This window comes from Xiphophorus couchianus, chromosome 11 (genome assembly GCF_001444195.1).
Source record: "Xiphophorus couchianus chromosome 11, X_couchianus-1.0, whole genome shotgun sequence".
Lineage (NCBI taxonomy): Eukaryota > Metazoa > Chordata > Actinopteri > Cyprinodontiformes > Poeciliidae > Xiphophorus > Xiphophorus couchianus.
Window position 1 is genome coordinate 26,349,178 of NC_040238.1, and position 22,820 is coordinate 26,371,997.

At 38.7% G+C, this 22,820-nt stretch overlaps 1 protein-coding gene across 8 annotated transcripts; it reads right to left on the bottom strand.

The window, feature by feature from the left end:
* Nucleotides 1-2,238: 2,238 nt before the first annotated feature.
* map6a (microtubule-associated protein 6a) lies at nucleotides 2,239-21,813 on the bottom strand. Of its 8 annotated transcripts, none has more exons than XM_028030697.1 (5): nucleotides 20,506-21,813; nucleotides 10,817-11,030; nucleotides 9,669-9,883; nucleotides 5,253-5,363; nucleotides 2,239-2,764 (listed from the first exon to the last, which is right to left on the bottom strand). In XM_028030697.1, the coding sequence occupies exons 1-5, from the start codon at nucleotides 21,204-21,206 to the stop codon at nucleotides 2,617-2,619; spliced, it is 1,389 nt and encodes a 462-aa protein (XP_027886498.1). In that variant the 5' UTR covers nucleotides 21,207-21,813; the 3' UTR covers nucleotides 2,239-2,616. The 8 variants fall into 8 exon arrangements, with proteins under 8 accessions (XP_027886498.1, XP_027886502.1, XP_027886500.1 ...); XM_028030704.1 differs by having other exon boundaries at nucleotides 2,619-2,764; nucleotides 9,706-9,883; nucleotides 20,506-21,811; XM_028030702.1 differs by having other exon boundaries at nucleotides 2,623-3,081; nucleotides 9,706-9,883; nucleotides 20,506-21,812.
* Nucleotides 21,814-22,820: the final 1,007 nt, after the last annotated feature.

Here is a 22,820-nt window from a genome sequence, read left to right on the forward strand (position 1 = left end):
CCAGACTTTTTTCCTCTACAATCCACCTGACACTTTAGAAAGATTTTTCCCCCTATACAACATATTCCATTACCATTTTTTAAAATGTTTTATTTGCTGTTCCTATCAAGATAAAATCTATCCTATTAAAAACAAGCTTCCATGGGCACATATGTCTGGTGACACCACAAATAATTGTTCTTGATGTTTTTTGCCCTTTATTTACACTTCTAATCAATCTCATGCTTCACAGCTGTTTATTACTATACTGTAACAGTGGCAGTTGTTTTTCTACTCAAAACCCATCAAAAGGCAAAGAGATTTGCAATCAGCCAAATCATACCAATTAGCGCCACCATGCCTGTACTTGCAGTACACTCTATACTTCATCTTGATTCCAGTCAAAACCAGAGACGAGTAATAAAAACTCCCACGGACTGGGAGTCAGAAAGACAGAAATGCTTCAGGTGAGCTAAAGCAGTATAGGTAAGCCAACATAGCATTGGTAAGCTAAAGTAGCATAGGTAAGCTAAAGTAGCATAGCTAAGCCAATGTAGCATAGGTAAGCTAAAGTAGCATAGCTAAGCCAACGTAGCATTGGTAAGCTAAAGCAGCATAGGTAAGCTAAAGTAGCATAGGTAAGCTAACATAGCTTTGGTAAGCTAAAGTAGCATGGGTAAGCTCAAGCAGTATAGGTAACCTAAAGTAGCATAGGTAAGCTAAAATAGCATGGGTAAGCTAAAGCAGTATAGGTAAGCTAAAGTAGCATGGGTAACCTAAAGTAGCATGGGTAAGCTAAAGCAGTATAGGTAAGCTAAAGTAGCGTCGGTAAGCTAAAGTAGCATGGGTAAACTCAAGCAGTATAGGTAATCTAAAGTAGCATCGGTAAGCTAAAGTAGCATGAGTAAGTTCAAGCAGTATAGGTAACCTAAAGTAGCATCGGTAAGCTAAAGCAGCATCGGTAAGCTAAAGTAGCATCGGTAAGCTAAAGTAGCATTGGTAAGCTACAGTAGCATCGGTAAGCTACAGTAGCATGGATGCAGACTGACAGTGAAACAACTGGAGGAAAATCACACATCTGCTTAGTGTGATAAAATCAGAATACATTTTAGAATTTTAAACAGAAAATTAACCCAATTCATATCAGTTAAAGTTGTAAAAATTGTCGTCACCCATCATTTGCTTCAGCTTCACCATCTATCTTAGCTTGGGTTTCCCTCAAGTCACCTATACAACTGGCATTGTATTGGAGCCTATGTGTTGTAATACCCATCTGTTTTTTATTAAACAGAAAAATCAAAGAAAATGCTGCTGGTTGAAACATTTTACATCCCAAATAAAGAGGGAGCTCATAGTAGTCTTCATGTTGTGGAGTCATAACAATAGCAACAACATGGCAATTTCAAACCTTGGCTCCGGGATTATGAATTATAAATGAGAGTCTCGTGAAGATGGCTGACTTGCTGATTAAGACTGACACATGGAGCTCCACCCTGTTCCCAAGTGTTCATCAGAGGCAAGAGCACAACACAGCAATCTGCTCCATCAGAGGAAGCTGTGACGAAGCCCGTCCCAGACAGGGAGCTCAGCTGATGCACTGTCAGTCTGTGACCTTGTAGGACTATTCTAAACTTTGTGTGCTTCAGAGATGCACTTCAGGTTTTGGCAATTACGTTTTTCCCCCCAGGTTTACTCCAGATTAAATGCACTAAACGGTTTATGTAAAAGTGTCCCCAAGCCAGAAGCAATATTCATGTTATTCCTTGCGTCATCGTGACTTCTGCTATCCAATCACCTGTCCCCATGTCTGTCTGTTACATTCTGCATGCTGATTAATGCACTTACACCCCTCAGGATCCAATCTGTCCTCGTTCTGTTCTGCAAAATGAACCTCTAAGTGAAACATATAGGAAAATTAGGTTTTAAACAGAATATGAAGGGGGCTTTTCTAAGGGGAAACACCATGTGGAATAAAATTAAGCAAGAGAAAAAATTCATTTTGTAAAAAATCTATGCATACAACATGGGAAATTAAAAAGAAGAGGTCTGATTTTTACAGGCTTTCTGTCTGCAGTCAAGCTTATTCACTAAGACGGCTTCTGTTTACAAAATTGAAAAACTTTGATGTTATTTTGAAAAAGGCACTAAAATCTCTACCATGGCTGTGAGCTGTTCCCTCTGTGACGTTTTTTCATATTCTCAGCCTCAAAACACACAAAAAAAGAAAAAAAAGAACAACAGCCTCTCTACAGTAAGGTAAGGTTTACTTATTTATTCCGACTAAAAGTGATCGATGTGTGGTACAGTTTTTGTGGGGTTATTAAGCACTTCTCGGTGTGATGTGACTACTAACAATGCTGACATGTGCTCTTCAGACAGGATGGATGAGACCAGAAAATGATGTAGCACCTTGTGTCGTAATGCCACGGGGTCAAAAGGGCGAGGACGTCGGATCTGGAGGCTGCGGTCGAACATGCGCCAACACTTTTCGAACGAGCTGCTTATCCTCCTGGAGGGTTGAGAGTTTTTCTTTTGTCACTCTTGTTGGGTTTGCCTCCTGAACCTATCCAACTTCAAATTCTAGGTATATACACAGCAGAGCGACGGTCCAATCCGCCTCTGTCCGCGTGAGCCAAACTACTCGGTCTGGGTCACGTCTAGGGCAAAGCGAACGACGCCGCCGCTCCGCCGAGGCTCGCCTTCCTCCAGCAGTGGCTGTGTTCCTCCTCCAGCAGCACCCTGGGAATGATGATGACTGGGTCGGAGAACCTCGTCTTTAGAATCTCTAGGAGGCAGCACAATTTTTTTTTTTTTTTAGATACCAGAGACAGAGACAAAAAGAGACAGAGGATAAGGGATTTACCTTGGACAAAAACACAAAGTCGTCGTGTTGAGCTAAGCACCCTGAGACCGCTCATTACCGGGGCCCTCAGACAGAGAAATAAAGCTAACAATGGGCTTTCTTAAAAAAAAAAAAAAAACAAAGTCAAACAAACATCTCAATTAATTTCTTTTAAAACTGTCAGATACTCAGATTTCAATCTCCTGTTTCATCCAATCGCTTTCCAAGCTGTCGTTTGAGGAATGAGGGTCTCACGGTCGCTAAAAAAATGCAGTGCGACAATGGGATAAAAGAAAAGGAAAATCTCACTTAAAACAAATCAGAAGGAGCGATTAGATCGTTAGCATGCACTTACAATTTCCTCTGAAATGTGTCTTTCCGAGGAGGCGCTGCTTCCCTCATTCCATTCACACTCACCCTCCATCTTATTTCCATGCTCAGCACTTGTTCAAGACAGAGGGCAAGGCCTAGGCCACTACGTGGAAGTGAAACTCAGATTGCAGGTCCAACAGAAAACAGTGGTGGCATGCGTCAGAAAACACATTCGAATGCAAACGAGGGTAAAGTGCAGAAGAAAAATGAAACTTTGACTTTTTGGGCTGAACGGGAGAGAGTTCGTTCATGTGAGCGCAGCACATGAGAGACCCGTCTCATGCATTACCTTGCAAACGTGTTGACACCCCCATTGGCTGTTTGACACTCTGTCATGTTTCAAACTTCACAAACTTCTTGGCTCTTTTTAGAAAATATTTTTTATCGGGGTTCTATGTGCAACACCAAAACTGAAGTTGTGCATAAAGCGGATGGAAAATGATACACGGTTTACACAGATTTTTATTCTAGCGTTCGCTTTCAAGACAGCTCAAGTTCAGTTAGTTTCGATAGAGAGCATCTGCGATTGCCACATCATAAATGATAAAAAAAATGTAGCTTTGGACTTTGACTAGGTCAGTTTAAATTGTGAAAATGCTTTAAACCAAGGGTGCTTAAGAAATAAATTAGGACAAAACATGACTTTTAAGTTGAAATCTACTTAGAAAACTTTTAGAGGAACATATCATTCCCAACCTTTCTGCTTTCCCTCTGTTGTCATGGTAACCACTACTACTACTAAGTGACCTATGCTCTAAACCAGGGGTCTCAAACTCCAGGCCTCGAGGGCCGCAGTCCTGCAGTTTTTAGATGTGCCACAGGTACAAAACACTGGAATGAAATGACTTAATTACCTCCTCCTTGTGTAGATCAGTTTTCCAGAGCCTTAATGACCTAATTATTCTATTCAGGTGTGGTGCAGCAGAGGCACATCTAAAAGTTGCAGGACTGCGACCCTCGAGGACTGGAGTTTGAGACCCCTGCAAACAGTACACCTCCCTGCACCCAAATCTTCTTCTTAGTGCTATACTAAAACTTGGCTAAATACAGCAAGTGTTTTCAAATGAAGACTGATCTACATCTTGTTTTTATTGCTGAGAACAGACAAAATATTTCTTCAACTGAGTCCAAAGTCAGCTTGTTTTAAGCTGATGATTTTAGCCCACGTGACAAAACGTTTGGACGTCCCGGTTTTAAGTTAAATCAGTCTATTGTAACTCATGCTGTATGTCGGGGTTGTTGCTGTTGTTTGGTCTCTATTCTCTGAGGAATGTTCGATTAAAGATATTAAATATGTTTACTGTAAATTCAGTGTTTATCTGCTGAAGTTACTTTTACATAGTTAATAGCTAATTAAGGGAACATCTGCACTTACTGTAGACTGATTTTAAATTAAACTCTTTACTCATTTAGTGACTTCTGAAGTCACTTAGTACCATTGGAGCTTTTTTAGGGGGCATCGGATTAAAAAAACGCGCACCACAGTTTTCAGATTGTACGTCAATTAAGTCAAAAACCATGTCGCATTTCCCACTTCACAGCCATGTGCCACTTAGTTTTGGTTTATCGCAAAGAATCCCAATAAAAAGCGCTGGAGTTTGCGGGTTGTGGGGATAGAATTACTTTCGCAAGGCACTATATGAGAGGACTGCGTCTTAAAATGGAACAGATTCAATCATGCAGTTTCCAGAAACCATGTAGGCCGGATGCATTACAGGAGCTGGTTCAGGAATGGTAAGAGATGGCTGGACTACACCTCAGGCCTCCTTAAGGGAAGCCGCAGGTGGGATGTGAGACACGGCCTCCATCTCACCCTCCCCTCCCACTCTAGTGTCCATATGGAAGAGAAACACGGAGGGGAGTCGAGCAAAGACAATGTGGTGATTTGGTCTGAATAACAATAATAATAATAGAGAACAAAAAGAAAAAAAATCAGAAAACTGTGCTACTGTAATTGAAAAACAAAAGCAGATCACGACTCCATGAGCAGGTATGAATGAGAATGAGAGGCGTTTTCTGGCTGCGTTTGGCTTTCTTTTGCTTCTGGCGTTGGGTTTACCTGGGATCGGGTAGTGCACAGCCCCACAGGTGTTGCTTTAGGGTCTGCACCCAGCCAATATCTCGGATTGGCTGGCAGAGTTGTATGTAGTGGTACTGTTTAAGCACAACCCTTCAAATGAATCAGAATGTCACTCATTAGCACAGAACAAACTGGACACAGCATCATCTAATAATAATAGTTAAAAATGACATATAGGAGAGAGGTAAGTCTATCACGCATCTGTGTTTTTGGTTGTTTGAAGCACATGACATGTTTATTCTGGAATGAGCGTCTTCTTTTTCCACGCGCATGTTGCTCCATAAACCCGATGAGTTCTTGGAATATATTGGAAAGTGATGCAAGAATAATATATTCTTCAGTCCCCACATCAGAGAAACATGCGCGTGTCGGAAAAGAAGAAGCTTCGGCTCAAGCCAGAATGGGGGGGCGACTCTTAGCTAAGCGTAGCGGAGGGGTTAAAGGTGGGGGGATGTGAGAGCTACATTCTCTTCCATGTGGATAGACCTGATACAATGTAGTCTGTCACACAGACAAAGACTGGGACACGCTGACAGACACCTGCAACCAACTAACCTTTAACCATTCCTCTTAACAAAAAGAAGCAAAGAACACACTGCTTTTCTGCCTTTTTTTTTTTGCATTTATTTAGAATGTTTCATTAAGTAAGACCAAGCAGATAAAACACAAGCACGTCACAGTTTTTTTTTTGTCCAAGACATAGCTTTCTTTAGCATACTTTCTATCCTTATTTTTGTCTAATAAATACATATAGATAGCACCGAGTGTGTAGTGTAATAATTTACATTTACAAGACAAGGTGCCCCCGCCTCCCCGTATCCTCACCCATTCACCCTCCCCAAACACCAATCAAAGGCTGCAAAATGCTAATGAGTCGGGCCCATGTCCCAGATGGGGTTGGTGTTCAGCTTGAATGTGTGCGGTGGTGATGGTTGCTGAGGAGACGGAGCGAGGAGTCACAACTTTCAGTCATTCTGAATGAAGGGGATGTTGAGCTGCAGACAAAGTGGTGGCAGCGTGACACAGAGACCGAGGCTATACAGCTCTGATGGACCCAAGAACGGGATGCAGTGTTGTATCCTGACCAAGACGACCGGGATTGTTTGAGTTTTTTTACAGTCTGACCTTAGAAGCATCCATCCGATATCAAGACATCTATAATTTATTTTACCAGCTGGTAACAAAATTGCAAGAAGACATAATTTGTGATTGTACCACGAATAAGAACAGGTATAGAAATGATAACTCTGTTAAAATAAAGAAATTACTTTGCTAATTTGAGTGTCAGGCTACAACACGTATCCTAACACCGATAAAGTTTTACACCGATCAGTTCTTTGGACAAATGTTTATGGAAGCCTATTTCTGCCACGAATGAAAAAATACAAGTCCAACAGGAAGTCATAACTATGAGATTTAAAGTCATACTTTCAAGGATAAAAGTCCTAATTATTAGGTAGGAAGTCATAATTTCTACTTTCAAAGTCATAATCATGAAAATGAAAGTTTTAGTTATAATCTTAGAATGAGATAGGAAGTTAATTCTGACTTTGAAGGTCATTTCTACTTTCAGTGAAAAACAAATTTACATCCATATTTATGGGTTTTTATTTTTCCTTTTGTGGCAGAAATAGGCTTCCATAAATGTTCTACCTTCTGTTTTTCCAGATCTTTGATGTGCTGAGACTGATTTTCTTTTAAAAATACACTAGAAGAAAATAAAAGAATACCATTATTATGTATTTTTCTAGCCCTCTAGCTGTGGGCAGTCGTTAATTATTTACACCAGAAGAAACGCTGCTGTGTGAAAGAGCAGTTCCTATATATCAGGGTTTTACTATTAGCTAAAAACAAGGTCAAAATGATTGTAGGTTTTACAATTTATTCTGTCTTTAGCAATCGCCACAGAGCGTGAGGCTAGCATAGCTAAAGCTGCATTATATTCTACAGGATGTGGATGGTTGTCTGAAGATTTCTGAAAGGCTGCCATTTCCAAATCCAGCATTTTCCATCAAAAACAGAAGACAGAAGCTCAGGAGGATAAAACAGCTCCAATAAGCCTTCCTGTTATCTGCTGAAACTCTTGATCTTTCAGTCTAGATGACATGTCATAAAAATTACTGCTTTCTTTTCAAAACTTGACACATCTCAGTTCTTCCCTAATGTCATTTTTAACACAACAGTGTAACTGAAAATAGCCAGCCTAGTTGTTTTTTTTACTCAGTAACAGAGTTACCAAACGAAACATTGTTGTTGTCTATGTGACCTGCTAGCATTTAGCATAGTGTGCTTATTAAACAGAAGTAGATTGGACCTGTCACTGCTAAACACTATCTGATTACGCTCACCAGCATCTCTAATGCTAACTTTAAGTCCAGCTGCTGAATAATTTTTTTTTTTGAAATAACGCATTTTAACATTAGCAAAATTAGTAGCAGTTTTGATTAGCACTGGGACTTTAACCTATTACTTTAGTTAGTTAACGGTATTGATTTCAATGCATTAAATACTTTTAACGCCAATAATCAAATTTTACATACAAGAATTCCACCAAGAACCTTTGGATTCATGGGTTTCTGGCATGCCAGTAAATCTGACGCACAAGCAATAAATTAAAAACAATTTATAACAATATAAAACAATATCTTTGTTGTTGACCTCTATTTATTCAGAAAATATATATTTTTAAATTATTTAATTAACAATGTTGCTTGCTTTCTTGATATTTAGGTTTTGATTAAAAAGGGGATAATTGCGGTTATTTAATTACAGACCCTGCAATTAACTCAATTAGAAACTTTAAGTTTCTAATTGAGTGAAACCACCATTAGTTTCAGAGAGTCACACCAGAATAAATGGTTTGGAAAATAAATCTGACTTTCTTCATTGACTATAATGAACAGAGCTGTAAGGACAAAGTTTTAAAAAATGTTGTGGTGTAGAAAGTCCAAGTATATGTCTGTTTTGTTTTTTTACTAGCGGTGTTTGTTTTCATAGTTAGCATTTAAAACCAACAAAACAACAACTTTCTATCCCTAATATCTGAAGTAGATTGAACATTGACATCTCTGTCACTGTGTACCTGTGTATGAATAATTTAAAAGCTGAATTATGATCTGTTTCTTGTCGTCCCAAGCCAGTGAAATAACATCAGTGCATAACAAAAAAGGCCGAATTGGGAGGTGTGTGTCTCTGCATTAACACAGTCACATAACTGTGGCCTCTCAGACGGAGGAGCCTTGCTAATAAAGGGAGTGTCGGAGGTGATTCCACTGAGTTATGAGCAGTCAGGCTGAAAGCTGCGAGCGTTGTGTGACAGACACACAGGAAACAAACATGAACAGTTCCCAGTTCCTCTGAGTGCCTCCCTCCCTAACCCTTATTATGAGAAATGATAGTACTGTGGTTTAAAAGGGTTACGTCTGCATTACAGCATTATGTAATTCATAGGGAATCCTCCTCTGTTCTCTGACAGAATGGGCCTTAATGCATAATCGGTTTAATGTAACCTAAACGTTGCTTTCAGAACAAACTGGGTGTCCCAAAGTATGAATGAGGCTTACATGAAAGGAGCAGATGATGAATGGGAGAACAGAATCTGCAGATGAATTAAAGACATTTTCTATCAGAAAATGACATTTAAAAATGTTTTTTATCAGAGTTCACATTTACCAAAGCAGAGATGGTGATATTGCCAAACACGCTTTTAGAGACAGTGATAGAAAGGCAAACAGAGCGAGTACAGAACAAGCTGTGGATCACACGCACACATCATGAATAACCAAGCTGGACATTTATCAAAGATTTTCCAGTTTGCATCTTCATAAAAAAAAAAGAGAGAAAAAAAGATTTTTCAAAAGAGCCAATATGAGTCATTTTTTCTTCAAGCCCTCCTCCCTCAAAAAAACAAAAAGAAAAAAAAAAAGATAAATCCTTGATAAACTCTACAAAGCAATCTGCTCAGCTGATCAAAGCCAACCCTTCAGACGTGCTTGTAAATGGGCCCATGCAACAAAAGTCATCCATTGGTTGGCCGGGCAGCCAAGTAGCCATGGCAACCTGGAGATGGAGGCGAGCGGAGTGGGGGGAGGTGGGTGGCATCAAATGGCGGAGACAGGAAAGAGGATGCTTCCGCCCACTCGTTACTATAGCGATCTAGTACAGAGTGAGACAGGAAGAGCAATGACATGTCATGTTCACACCCTGACATGTTACTGGAGTAGAAATGTAGCCAGGAGGTAGTGAGAGGACAGAGAAGAAGAAGAAGAAGAAGAAAGCAGCTAGAGAAGGACGAAAACAAAGATAAAAACTTGGAACCAATTTTGCAGCCTCTGGGTTTGTGTCCCACAAAAAGAAAGAAAAGAAAAAGGAGAAGTAGTGCTAAATGGTTTTTACTCTTTTGCCTCAGCCAGTTTGTTGTTGATCTCTTTACTTTTCTCCTTGTCCCCGACCGCCGGCCGGTTCTCGGGCTGGTTCTCCGAGGTCGTCTTCTTGGAGCCCTTCAGCGCGGCGCTCTGCTTATCTTTGGCTTTCCTCACCGGTTTACCCTGGCCTGCTGCTGCGGCTCCAGACTTTTTAGGTTTAGAGCGTGGGACACTATACCTGTCAACCTAAGGATGTCAGACAGCAAACAGGTGATTCCTGAGCTGAAATAGGCCCCATGTTTGATTATTATTATTATAAACGTTTCAACACAACACAAGTCTACACAGCGCCCTACAAACGCATGTGTAGCTTTCGAATTGTTTCGTCACGTTCCAACCACAAATGTCATTTTATTGGACTTTTATGTTGTAGAGTAGTAGCATATGCACGCCACACTTTTCAGATTTTTGTTTGTAATAAAAAATATGCTGATAGCCACATGTTTTCTATTTGATTATGTCGCTCTTTCAGAAAATTCCAACAAGATAAACTGAAGTTTGTGGTTGCAATGTAGCAAGATGTGTGAGCCCAAATGAATTTGTCCCCATAACAAACTTTGCTGGATGATAAATTGTCCTAGTAATAACTGCAATTAACAATCATATTGTTGTTTTGAGACTATTTTCAAGTAATTTATTGATAATGGCATAATGATGAAATTCTGCTCTCTCAGAGACCAATAAACTTGAATTTTGTAGCAAACCGAAATATCCAAAAGAAATTAAACATGATAATCAAAAGGAATAAATAAAATGGAAATAAAAAGCACACTCAACTGAAACCATAAATAAAACGGATTATGATGTCTGTAAAACAAATTGCCCTTCAAAAACAATCAATCATCAGAGTGGAAATGATCAAACTCATTTTAATGCATCATGTAATTCATTAATTTCCTTTAGCGACAAACTTAGAACTGTGAAAAAATATGAATGCTTTGGAAAACACTGCATAGTAGAGAAGTTTTTGTCTCCAGCTCTGATGTAAGTCAGTTCCTTATTTGCACAGATCCACAAGGAAATGAGCGAAATGTGAAGGTGAGATAGACAAGGGTTTCACTGGAAATCACTCTTGCTGATTCAGAACTACACTACGTAGTCAGGTGAGTTTGTTCTTACCTGTTTGCTGGGGTCGATGTAAGGCTCACTGTACAAACTGCGTATCCTCCTCCTCTCCTGGGCCTTGTTGTCAGTGGGCTGCAGTGGAGCTAGAGCCTTAAAGTTGGCGCTGTAGCTGGTCTCTAAGCTCGTCTTTTCATCTGGAGGCAGGTACTGAGACTTTGCCCGAATCATCTTTACTGGCTTCACGTCTTTGTACGCCTTGAACTCGGTTCTGTTGGGAGAAAACAACAAAAAGGTATCATGAAACCAAATCAAGGATTTGTTTGGTCTTAGAGCCGTTGTAGGCAGATAAAATGAGTCAATTTCTGCCACAAAGTTCAGACTTTTTTTTAAATTAAAAACATGTTTGTAGAAGCCTAAATTCAGTTTTTGTTCATTCAGACTTTAGGATAAGTTATGTTCATATTTCTTATTATAATTTGTGTATTTGGATAAAGATGTTAACTAGTTGGATCTATTGCATAGTAATTTACCATATTTGGATACACTAATGTCTTGCAAATTTGCATATCTAATTGGAATTAAGGATTTTTAGGGTGTGGCTAACCAGAGTCTGTTGGGCAGTTGGAGTAGAGCCACACAGTTTTTTGACCTCACTCTCTTTCCTTTTAAATTGTCGTTTCTTTTTTTTTTTTTTTTCATGGAAAGATAACCTTTGTACCGTTTTTATTATTATTTCTGAAGTAAACCATATTAAGAGGATCCAGTCCTTTTTCTTTTTTGGTTGTCGTTTTTTCGTCAACAAGTGGACCGAAGGGGAAAGACGGAGAGCGTCAAGCTTATGGCTCCTTTATTTAGGAAATAACAATGTTTTTTCTAGAAAATTTCTGAGGTTAATCTCAAAATTTCTGAGTTTTTTTCTAGCAAATTTTCAACCTTTGTAGCTCCTAAATTTTCTTTTTTTTTCATAAAAATTTGCTCCTTTCTTTTCTATGTGCAATGGCCCTAATACGCAGTCATAGTAACCTACTATGTGCTTTCTGAGGTGTATATGGACAGGCACCTCCTGCCCCTCGTTATTGACAATGTTATTTACACAAACAACTGTTAGATACAGAAAATGCCAAGTATACATTTTTTTTTTACCAATGTTTTTGGCATACACTCTAGCACAGTGCGTATACTGCATTCCCACTTTTTGCTTCACTGCTAATAAATCCCTTTCGGAACAAAACTCTTAGGTGTGGAAGCTGCTACAGAGGAAGGAAAACTATTCTGTCAGTGAGGAATTAAAAAGCAAAAATCAGAGGAAGAACAAAACTTTTAAAACTGAAACTTTTTGTTACAGAAGTGACCTCTAACCCAGTAAGCTAACTCAATTGTTGAGCGTGGTTTTTATTATAATACTCTAAGAGATCAAACTGTTCATTTAAGGCGTAAAAAAACGAGTTGTTAATGTGTATTTCTTGCCACAGCAGAATGGGGTAAACAAGAAGTAAACAAAGAAAATAAAGTCTTAAAAGTGGAAGGAAAAAAAACCCAAACGCAGCCCATCTACCATGACCTTTTCATCTCATTACTCTACAAATAAAGTCAGCTCATAATGTATGGTCTCTCACTGCTTTATAAAGCTTTCCATCTGCAGTACACAGGCTGCCAACAGTAACAATACCTTGGCTGCTGAGTGCAGAAATAACGCTGCAGAACAGAAGTGAGAATCCTGCATTATATAACAGGACTGACTTGCATCTCTGAGGCTGCAATGGGCCAAGACGCCTTGATGCAGAGAAATGTTATACAACTGCCATCACCGCCAGGAGTGCAGCACGACCACATGACACCAGTGTGTGCATGTGTTAGTGAAAGAGGGGCAGATTGTGAGAACAGACAGGGTTCACAGTGTGAAACACCGGTCTGCGCTGTAACATCACTTCTATTCATCAACATATGACTGCGTAACAATACAGCCTGTGTCTCTCAGATCAGGAGGTTCTTGGTACTAAGATTAAAAACTTTGCGTTCAGCGTCACTGGGCTGCAACTTTCTGCTAAACAGCAGCAGTTTTGTCTTCATTGATAATGTTTTGAAAAATATTGATTTGAAGGGCAGTTTATCAGTTGGCTGATTTTCCTCTTGATCGTCCCTGATTGAAATTCAAAAATAGGATATTTTCCCGACCAGTGAACGCATCACAGCTAAGCGCTACCAGGCCCCACCTAAAAACAACACACTTCAACATGGACTACAGTTACGGAGTGAATGAGACGCAAAGTTATGCTAATTTCAGAAACAGAAGCATGTTTTAAAATATGTCAAAAGAAGCACAGAGCTGCAAGAAGTTGTTTAGTGGTGCACTGAAAAATAACAAACATAAGTTAATTTGTTACAAGTAATCAAATTAAGCAATTAGATATATTAAGTTTATTAATTTGTCATGCTGAACAAGCATAAATACATTTGATTACCTGAAGCAAATTAACTCAGGGATATATTGTGCATCCCTAAAGATGATTATTTGTCCTTAAAGGTTAGAAAGAAATACTATGAAAGCTGTTCTGATATCTCCTTATATTATTGCCCTTAAACAATATTTGGCTAAAATTGCAGCCAGCAGGTCAACGTTGTATAAAACCCAGTATTCAATCAGTGCATTATTAATACAAATATACAGAAGCATAAAATTGTCTGAAATTTTCAGATTATAACCAGGCTACCAAGTCAGCCTGGGCAGAGGCAGAATCCTGATTACTTTTGAGTTCACATGCACTGCTTTCCATTAAAATAAGTTTCATATCTGATTTGCACCAAATTATCCACTTCAACATTTTACAACTCTGAACTGCAACCACTTCATTTCTCTACTTTGCACTGATTTTCAAAAATCAAAACATTTTTTTGCATTAATATATCAAAACTGGGACTGCAACAAATGGATCTTTCTTATTTTAGTAATCAATTATTCTGATGATTAATTGGATTAAAAAATTGTACTTTCTGCTGATTTTTAATTTAACCACTTCAGCTTACGTTATACAAAACTGAAAGTACATTTAAAAAATTCAGTTGTTAACAATTAATCAATTACTGAATTAGTTGACAATTATTTCCATATTCGATTCATCGCGATTAATCAGATTAATCATCTCAGCCCAAATTAATACCCTTTTGATTTTACCAGCTGAACATGAGTTGAACTGCTCTAAGTGTTTTAAAAGAGCTGTTAGGCCAAATGTTTAAGAGAAAATGGCAAAGACAAAAAATTGGGAAATTATAGTGTCCCTTAATTCAGTGGTTCCCAAAGATTTTTTTCTGGGCCCCCCTATGGATTACAATAACTCCCCCACCCTCCAAAAAAGAAAAAAAAAATCAACTGGGCACATACATCGTTCAACCAGAACGATGTGTTCTGGGTTAGGGTTGGGAACCACTGCCTTAAATTAAGATTTGAATCTCGTATCATTTTGTTCTCGTGGGTTGGATGCATTTTGAAACCCACAGCTGAACATGCGTTGGTGCTGCTCTGCATGGGTCAACTTCATTTCTTTCCATTTTGTCCTACCTTTTGTCAAATCAACTGAAAGGTTTGTTTTAGTCCAGTGGTGTCTCATCTGACAAACAACACAGAAACTAAAGATGCCTTAAATAAGGTTAAAAACAATATGAAGGTTTAGAACCTGTATTGTTATTAAACCTGCATGATTGTGACATTGTATTAATATGTAAAAAAATATGGGAAATAAATATTTCAAGAAGCTTTAGCCCACGTTTGCTCCACTAATGGCATCTAAAAGCATCTTTGTTGTTGAATTTTTGTGTTACGGTGCAACCTGTTGGTACAGAGTCTGCACAGTGGGGCAGTACTGTTGTCTTTCAGCAAGAAGGTCCTGGGTTCAAATCTCAGCTTGGTGAGTGGGGGGATTTCTGCATGGGGTGTTCATTCATGGTGTTCCCCAGGGCTTGGTTATTGGAGTACTTTTCTTCATCTTCTACATGCTACCTTAAGTGTCGTCATGGGAAATCACTGTTTGTCTGAAAACACAACTTTATCTATCTGTAAAATCAATGAAAGTAAGTAATCTAGGAACAACACTCGTGCCTAATGGAGGTGAAGCTAAAGTAATCAATAACCTCACTGTATTATGCCATAATGACCTTGGTAAGATGGTGCTTCTGAATATAACCACTGTCTGAAATCTCAGAGTTAGATTTGGCAAAGCCTGTGCCTTAATGTATAGTGAACAACTGTGCTGAGCAGCAATTTCTTATTTTTTTTTTTTTTTTACCAGTTATTTGTTATTTCTTACATTGTGTGTGAATTGTGAGACAGTTATTTTTTTTTGTTTTAAGCATATGCACTGACTGATGGCACTTTTTAAATTTTGTTGTTCTTGTGACAATGACAATAAAGATCTATCTATCTATCTAATATTACACATGCACAATACGGCTAAAATACGAAGCATCTGGTCTCAGAATAGTGCAGAAACATTTGTGCATGCTGTTGTAAGCTTGAAAAAACAATTTATTTCCCTGTGAAATCCTTCAGACAGAACTCTCATAGGGTGCAAAATTGCCACAGAAATTGTAGTTGAAAACTCCTGCATGTCTATTACCGTGTTACTGTACTTTGAAATCTCTTTTAAAAAATAAAAACAGTTCTTCCATACATTCCTGGCTTGTCCTCTGGTTATTAGCTCTGTTATTTCTCTATTATTTATATCTTTTAGCGACTTGATATGCAGGGTTATATGCAGTTTAATGTTTTTACTGTCATAATTGTGAGGTGTTTGAGTTTGCATTTGATTATGCCCCTGTTATTTACTTCATCTTAGATCTAGCCTTTATATTTCATCCCTTCTTGTTTAGTTTTGCTTGGATATTTTGTGCATTTGAGTTTTGATTACAGTTCAGCCTTTCACCTCTTCTCATGACAATTTGTCTGACAGTTGCAGCTTCTTTTACAAGCTCTATAATCTGTGTATTGATACTGCGAAGACAAATTTTCCTCTTGGTGATTCTCTGTAATTCCACACCGGCACTAGTGAGAGATAAAGCACCAGCCGGCCTCAGTCTAAGTCATCCAGGCAATCGATTTCCCTGTGCACAGAACCCCAGCTTTCATTCTCAGCAGCCATTCTTGTTGTGTCAGCTGGTGCAGCTTCTGGTTTCTGCTCAGCAGCTCCCTCCTTTCTTTCTGTGCCGCCTAAAAACCTCTAGAACTGCTTAAGGTGTTGCAACTTCTACAGTTAAAAGGGAACATTTCATGAATCACAATTACTGAAACACCACAGGCAGGATTGAGATAGTTTCTGTTTGAATTGACATCAGGGTTAAAGAGTTTCAGCATCAGATTTAATCGGAATACGTTTCGCTGTCAAATCTGTGTGAGCAGATATGACAAATCCAGATTAGAGCAGTTACATAAGACAAGCAGCTTTTCCAGAGAATGTTCTGAACCAAGACAACAATAGAACACAAGTGGCTTTTATTTTGAGGAACAGAATCAATTGTCTTTCAAAGCTTTTGCCTCCCGCCAAAATGTGGCAGAGTATGAGATTGTTCCATTCACAGTCTATGACACAGAACAGTTTAGACCTGAAAACGGATCAATGTAAATGCAGCTACACCTAATAGCGCTCTTTAGTAAATGTGACATATTTGGCGGTCATTGGGAGTTTATCTGACATCCTTTGTGAGGTTTTATGGTTTTATAAAACAAAAAAAGAAAGAAAACTAAACCAGAAAGCTCCTGAGATTTTACTGCTCAGAGAAATGTGTCAAACAATAATTAGTGACACAAGTTATAAAATATATCAGTAACTGAACCCATTGAACCTGAAAGACTCATGTGTTTTTTTTGTGCATTTCTTTCCTCAATACTTGTTTCCTCGCTCTACATTTTAAATGCTTTTTATTAAATTGACATAAAAAAGCATGCGAGGCTAACAGGACGAAGAATAGCTTTTGTCTTGAAACAGAGTGGGTAGCAGAACAAAAACAAGAACAAAGGCGCCAACAGAAGCTTTCGCCTCATTTACTGTTACACAAAAATGACATTTAAAGCATAATGGTCAGAGAAAACATGCTGGTGAATGCTGTGGTTAGCAAAAACAGAAATGCCTTTAACAGTTTTCCCAGGTACAAGAAGGAGCCTTTGTGTTTTAGAGAACTGTGTGTTCTCAAAGAGAATCTAATGAAAGTCAGGAAATAGCCAGGAGTTAACGAGAGTCATGCAAGGAAGACAAGTGGGTTTTTATCTGCTAGTTGTCATAAAGTACTTTGACACTGGTATCAAGAACTTGTAGAGATGAAACAATCCTATTTCTAACCTGCTCAAACCAGTTTATGCAAATTCAGATTTTTTTTTTGGACAATCACTGTTTTTTTCTGAATACATTAAAACAAAAAATTAAAGCAATTACTTCTCAGCCCAAATTTGTGCTGCTTTTACCTGCATCACTGAAAAACTAAAACAACTCCTACAGAGATATCAGTACAATGTATTCTCATTTACTCCTATGCAAATTTCAATACATCTTTTTTTGTTTTGAACACTTAAAACATGGAAAACTGTGCTGTATTACCAGATACTCCAATTTTTTGGACAAGATCTTTTCAAAATAAATAACAGTTCTGTCCAGAAAAATCTGAGGGAAATAAATCTTTTCTGTTAACCCTTAGTTTGCAAGATCATTCATTTTTATTCATACTATCTTCAACAATCATTACTTGTTTGTAACAGTTATGTTGCATTTGAGAGAGCAGTAGGCATTACACAGCTCTGCAGCCATAGAGTATTTCACTGTTATTTCACAATAAAATGACTTAAGACCCAACATGTGAACGTTGCCTAATACTCAATTTAGATTTTTTCTTTTTACTGAAATCCTCTTTTAAAAAAACCACAACATGGTTATTAACACTACTAATTAAATGCAATGGCAATTAAATGCAATGGCAGTCACAAACCGTTTACACGGTTGTAACTCGCATGCACAGAAGAAGAACGTCGACGTCACACAGCAGCACACTGATTATGGAGGTAAAAATGGATGGATCGATTTTAAAGGTTCTAAGCAATGGGAGCCAACACTATTGTCACAAGATTATTACAAAACAAAGGAAGCTAAACAACAACTAAAAATAACAACTTAAGAGTTGGCAATACTGACTTGTTTATGTCCTGATTTACCACTTATGGCTTCTTCTGGCCCAGGATTATTACGCCGGATGCATGTCAGTGAAGTAAAAGTCTTGCCTTGACCTCCAGCAGCTTTCAGAAGCCACCTTCTGGTTGATGTTAACCACTGAGACTGCTTTGCAAAACACAATTCAATTCAATTCAAAAATACTTTATTAATCCCAAAGGAAAATTTAATTAAACAACCTGACTGAATTACTTTTTAGAGATACATAGTTCTCTCATTAAGGCAAGTAGAAAATTAATATCATTGCAGGTTAATCCAAAGTTCAAACCCCCTAACAATAAATGACCGATGTTATCTACAGCGTGACTGAAAAATGTAGCCAAGCCTCCAAGATCACAAGAAATCCACGTGGTCCACACAGGAGTAACCTTACGAAAATACAATTAGGTGGAAACTTTTGGCAATAAAACGTAGAAAACATGACAAGCTAGAGTATAAAATAGAGAGAAAAGGGCATATCTGCTACTTTTTAAAAATCAATTTAACATTCTATTGCTTCTGACAAAAATGGAAGTAATGCAATATGTTTTGAGCTGCAAAATGCTACTTTATGATTTCAGCCATTTGCTCATGAACTATAGTTTTGTTTCTATACTCTGTGACTTCCTTACTGTCTTTGCAGGCAGATGAAAACAGAGTCGACTTGGCTTCTGCAGCCCTTCTTATTACCCAGTGCTGATGGAGAGAGCCTGCTTTGCTCCCTGCTGACTGCTAACCAACACAGGCACCAAACAGCCGGAGGACTCTGCTGATGCACTAGCACAGTGCCTGTTGCCTACGCCAACCGAGTCACACTTCCCACCAAAGACTACTCAGATGCAGCACTGAGCCAAATTTTCTGCTTATACATACCACTGGTTATTTTTATAGCTAGACAAAGCATGGAAAACTGCCAAAGAAAACAACTCAATTGAGCATCATGCAGTGGCTCAGGCTTAAATAAACATAATCCAGTCTTTTCAAATGCAGCGAGGAGATGCAGCACACAGCAATGACATGCGTGACTTGATGTTCATCCTTCCACCCGTCCCCATGATTCTCTGGAACGTTGCATAATAGAAAAGCGATTAGCCTCATGGACCTAAATATTAGCAGCATCCTGCAGCTGGTCTCATTCGGCCTAATGGCATTCAGTGGTGAAAACTGAAGCTGATTGTCATTTAATGCGCTCACACACACACACACACACACACGCACACACACACACACACACAGCGTGAAAGGACAAGTTTGTGCAGCGATTGCCAGATTTATGAGTTCACAGTGATCCTGCACAGAGAAATTCTGCAACAATGTCTTCCTTAAAATAAATCCACTCAGTTTATCAAAGAAAGCAGCGTATGTTCAACTTATGCACTCAGATTTCAGTTAATGGGCCAAAACAAGATGTGTAGTAAAGATTATTGAACATCTCAAACATTTATAGTTAAGTTATATGATGGACTGTTTCATCTGTATTGTGTTTGAGTCCTACAGCTGGTAGAACATGTCAACTTCCCTTCATAATTGTTTATTCTGTTCTTATTCAAGTTTTCCCCATTTTTGGCTTAGAAATATTTTCATTAATAATATTGTTATTATTGTTAAATCAAATATTGGCTAAGAGAAAATGTAGCCTATGAATATATACAGATGAAATCAGATGTTTACATGTACCGAATAAAAATACCTTTTTTTGTCACTGTCTGAAGTTAAATCAGAGAAAACTTTTCCTGATTAAGGTCAGTTAGAATAACAATGATTATTTCTGTTTTCCAAATCCCACCATACTGACAGGAAGAATAGGTCAGAATTATTATTATTTTTTATTAAATCGACAGTATATCACAAAATACTGGAAAACACAGTATTATATGTTTTCCGTAATGCTGTGGCACTTAGTTACAATCTACTTTGCAATTTTCAGTTCTTATAAAATGTTGTATATATCAAATGTGACTTAAAATAAATTTGTGTGTGGTTGTGCAATATAAACCTGTGAATGTATTTTAAGGCCACATCTGAAACACACTGCTTTCTTATTTGACATAATGGGAAAGTCAGAGGAAATCAGCCAACATGTCAGGAAGTGAACTGTGGAGTCTGGCTCGTCCTTGGAAACGCCTATAAAACTAATTCCTGACATATTATTTCTCTCATTTTTGTACTATTTATCAAACAGAAAGTATTCAGGTAATTCTAACTGACCTAAAACAGGAGAAGTTTGGCCTCATTTTCAGATAGAAACTCATTTTTAATTCAGTGTATGTAAACTTATGTTTTGCCAAAATGGCATAATTCTCACAATTCAACCATGAACATCTGTGAAGGTACTAAGCAAAAGATTCACCTGCATTGGATTAAAGTTGACGATAACATCGGAAATATTAGTAGTGCAATAAATTCACTTTTAGTCAAACTACCTGACAATAAATAGGCTACAGTTAATTATAAACTATATAGCATTTTTTTATGACCTCCTTATCCCTATATGCACCTGACGGCCGGTCTCATCCACTTTGATCAACACACACAAACAAACGGGGAGTAATAACTTACTTATAGGAGGTGCCAGCTGAGATCTCCTCCTTGATCTGTCGGTTCAGGGCATCCACCGCCGCCCTCCCCCTGCCTTCTGCCTCCACCTTCAGGACCACCTTTTTCGGCCCCTCCTGCTTACTGGACCGCTTTTTCCTCTCCTGCCCCTGCAGCAGGTCTTTTTCCTGCACCTTGTCGGCAATGGCGCCTTTTTCCACGCCGCATTCCGCATCCAGCGCTACGTGCTTTTTCACGTGCCTGGGTCGGTGGTGGTCGCCGACGCTCGGTGGGGGTTTGGGTATCCAGGGGTGGTCGTACCTCTTCGGGATGGGCCAGGGCTTGAAGTCCTTCTGGTACTGGGTCTCGGTGTTAAACGGTGTCTCCGGCTCGTGGTACTCGCTCCTGGGTTTACAGCTGGGCTCGGGCCGCACTTTCCAGTGTTTGAAGTCCTCGCGCATCACCGAGCTGCACACGCGCTCCTCCGAGACGCACCTGCGCGGCCCGCGCGACGCTTTCGCCAAGCGGGTTTCCGCACGCGACGGCTGCGTTTCTATGGCGACCCGGGCCTGGGGAGGATGGACCGACGGCTGCAGCTGGATGTGCTGCATTTCCGACACGTCCGTGTACTTGGTGAAGACCAAAGGCACCGCAATGTCAGCCTTGTCCAGCTGGTTCCAGAACCGGGCCATGCAGCACGCCCGGCTGATGCAGGGCCACGCCATGCTGTGGGATTTAGAGTTCCACTAAAAAGAAAAACAGACAAATAGCTCTACTTCCAATCAGGCTGACACGACAGAAAAATACGGTTTCGCTCTCCGATACAGTGATGTGAGAAAATCAAGATGTCCGAAAATCAAGGCTCCGACGCTTTTGACGTTAAGACTGCATATGTATCCTATTTAATCTGAAGAATGCTGAAGATTAAAAAAATGATATCACAAACTGAACCGTGAGAACCGTCCGCTGCTCCTTCTGTGTCCCTTCTGGTCGCCCTGCTACATCAGGGCACTGCAAGGAATAACGGCCCCGCCCGCCTGCTCAGCATCCCGGAGACACTGACGGAACCGACGAGGAAAATATAAGTCAAGCTGGAGAGTTTCACTTCCTGTTTAGCGCCAGTATTAAAGCTATGATGACCTTCCTGATACAGTCGAGAATACAGTCGCTTTTATTTAATAGAAACGAAAATAGCGCAAGAAATTACATTTGAAACAAATAAGAAACTTTTCTACTAGAAACGCGGTTGCTACAAATGTTCAATTTTGAAATACAGCAGAACCCTTGACGCAAACTTTAGTACGATATAGTATAGATAGATTGTGGACATAAATATTTGACATAAAAAGGTACAAATTTTTATGTCATATATATATATATATATATATATACACGAATTGACTACATATATATACTTATGTGTGTGTATATATATACACACATAAGTATATGTAAGTGTATATACATACACTTACAGTATGTATGTAGGGGTGTGTGTGTGTGTGTGTGTCTGTGTCACAATGATACATTACTTTATGTTGGTCTATCACATACCCTCCTGGGTAACACTTTATTTGACAGAGTGTGCAGAAGACTGACATGACACCGTCATAAACATGCCATAACATTTGTTATGAGCATGGAGTCTATGAATGTCTGACTGTTGTCATGACATGTCATTCAGTAAATAATGACACTTTTATTGCAAAGTTGCACTGAAACTCAATTAAAAGTGCCAGCTTTGCATTATTTTGCAAATGATGAATTTTTTTTATTTTTTTTATTAGGTTTTAACATCAAAATACAAAATGTACAAAAATATATGAACAAGATATGTAAACTTTTTTTCTATAACAGAACCGAACATAAGTCGTACAGAACACATGGATAAGCCTTCCCAAATAAAATCCAGAGGAATAAGAAAAGAAAACAAGAAAAAACAAAAAGTAGATATGTTAGAAGAAGAAATAAAAAAGACATTAGTCTTGTGTGCAAAGTACAATGATATAAATATAGGTCTTAATAGTGAAAGAAAGAAAAAAAAAAAAAAAGGGGGGGGGGGGAAGGATTTAAGAAAAAGGTACATCAATGGGTATTAATGACAAAATAAATAATTTGATAAATAATATGATAATGTAAATAAAAAGGTCAGGCAAAAGCAAAATTTAGTTGGGCACCATACGGGACGGCAATGTCTGAACAAAATCAAAAAACGGCTGCCAAATCTTTAAAAATTTAGTTGTGGAACCTCGTAGGGTAAATTTAATCTTATCAAGTTTACTAAAGTGTAAAGCATCTTTAATCCAGATTTCAAATGAGGGAGGTAAAGCTGATTTCCA

Bases quoted from the DNA above. Each gene is read 5' to 3' on its own strand.
- map6a (XM_028030697.1), bottom strand. From the start codon at position 21,206: ATGGCGTGGCCCTGCATCAGCCGGGCGTGCTGCATGGCCCGGTTCTGG. The intron at 11,031-20,505 runs GTAAGTTATTAC...TTCTCCCAACAG, and splicing joins TCAGCTGGCACCTCCTATAA to AACCGAGTTCAAGGCGTACA. The intron at 5,364-9,668 runs GTAAAAACCATT...ATTCATTTGAAG, and splicing joins AAACTGGCTGAGGCAAAAGA to GGTTGTGCTTAAACAGTACC.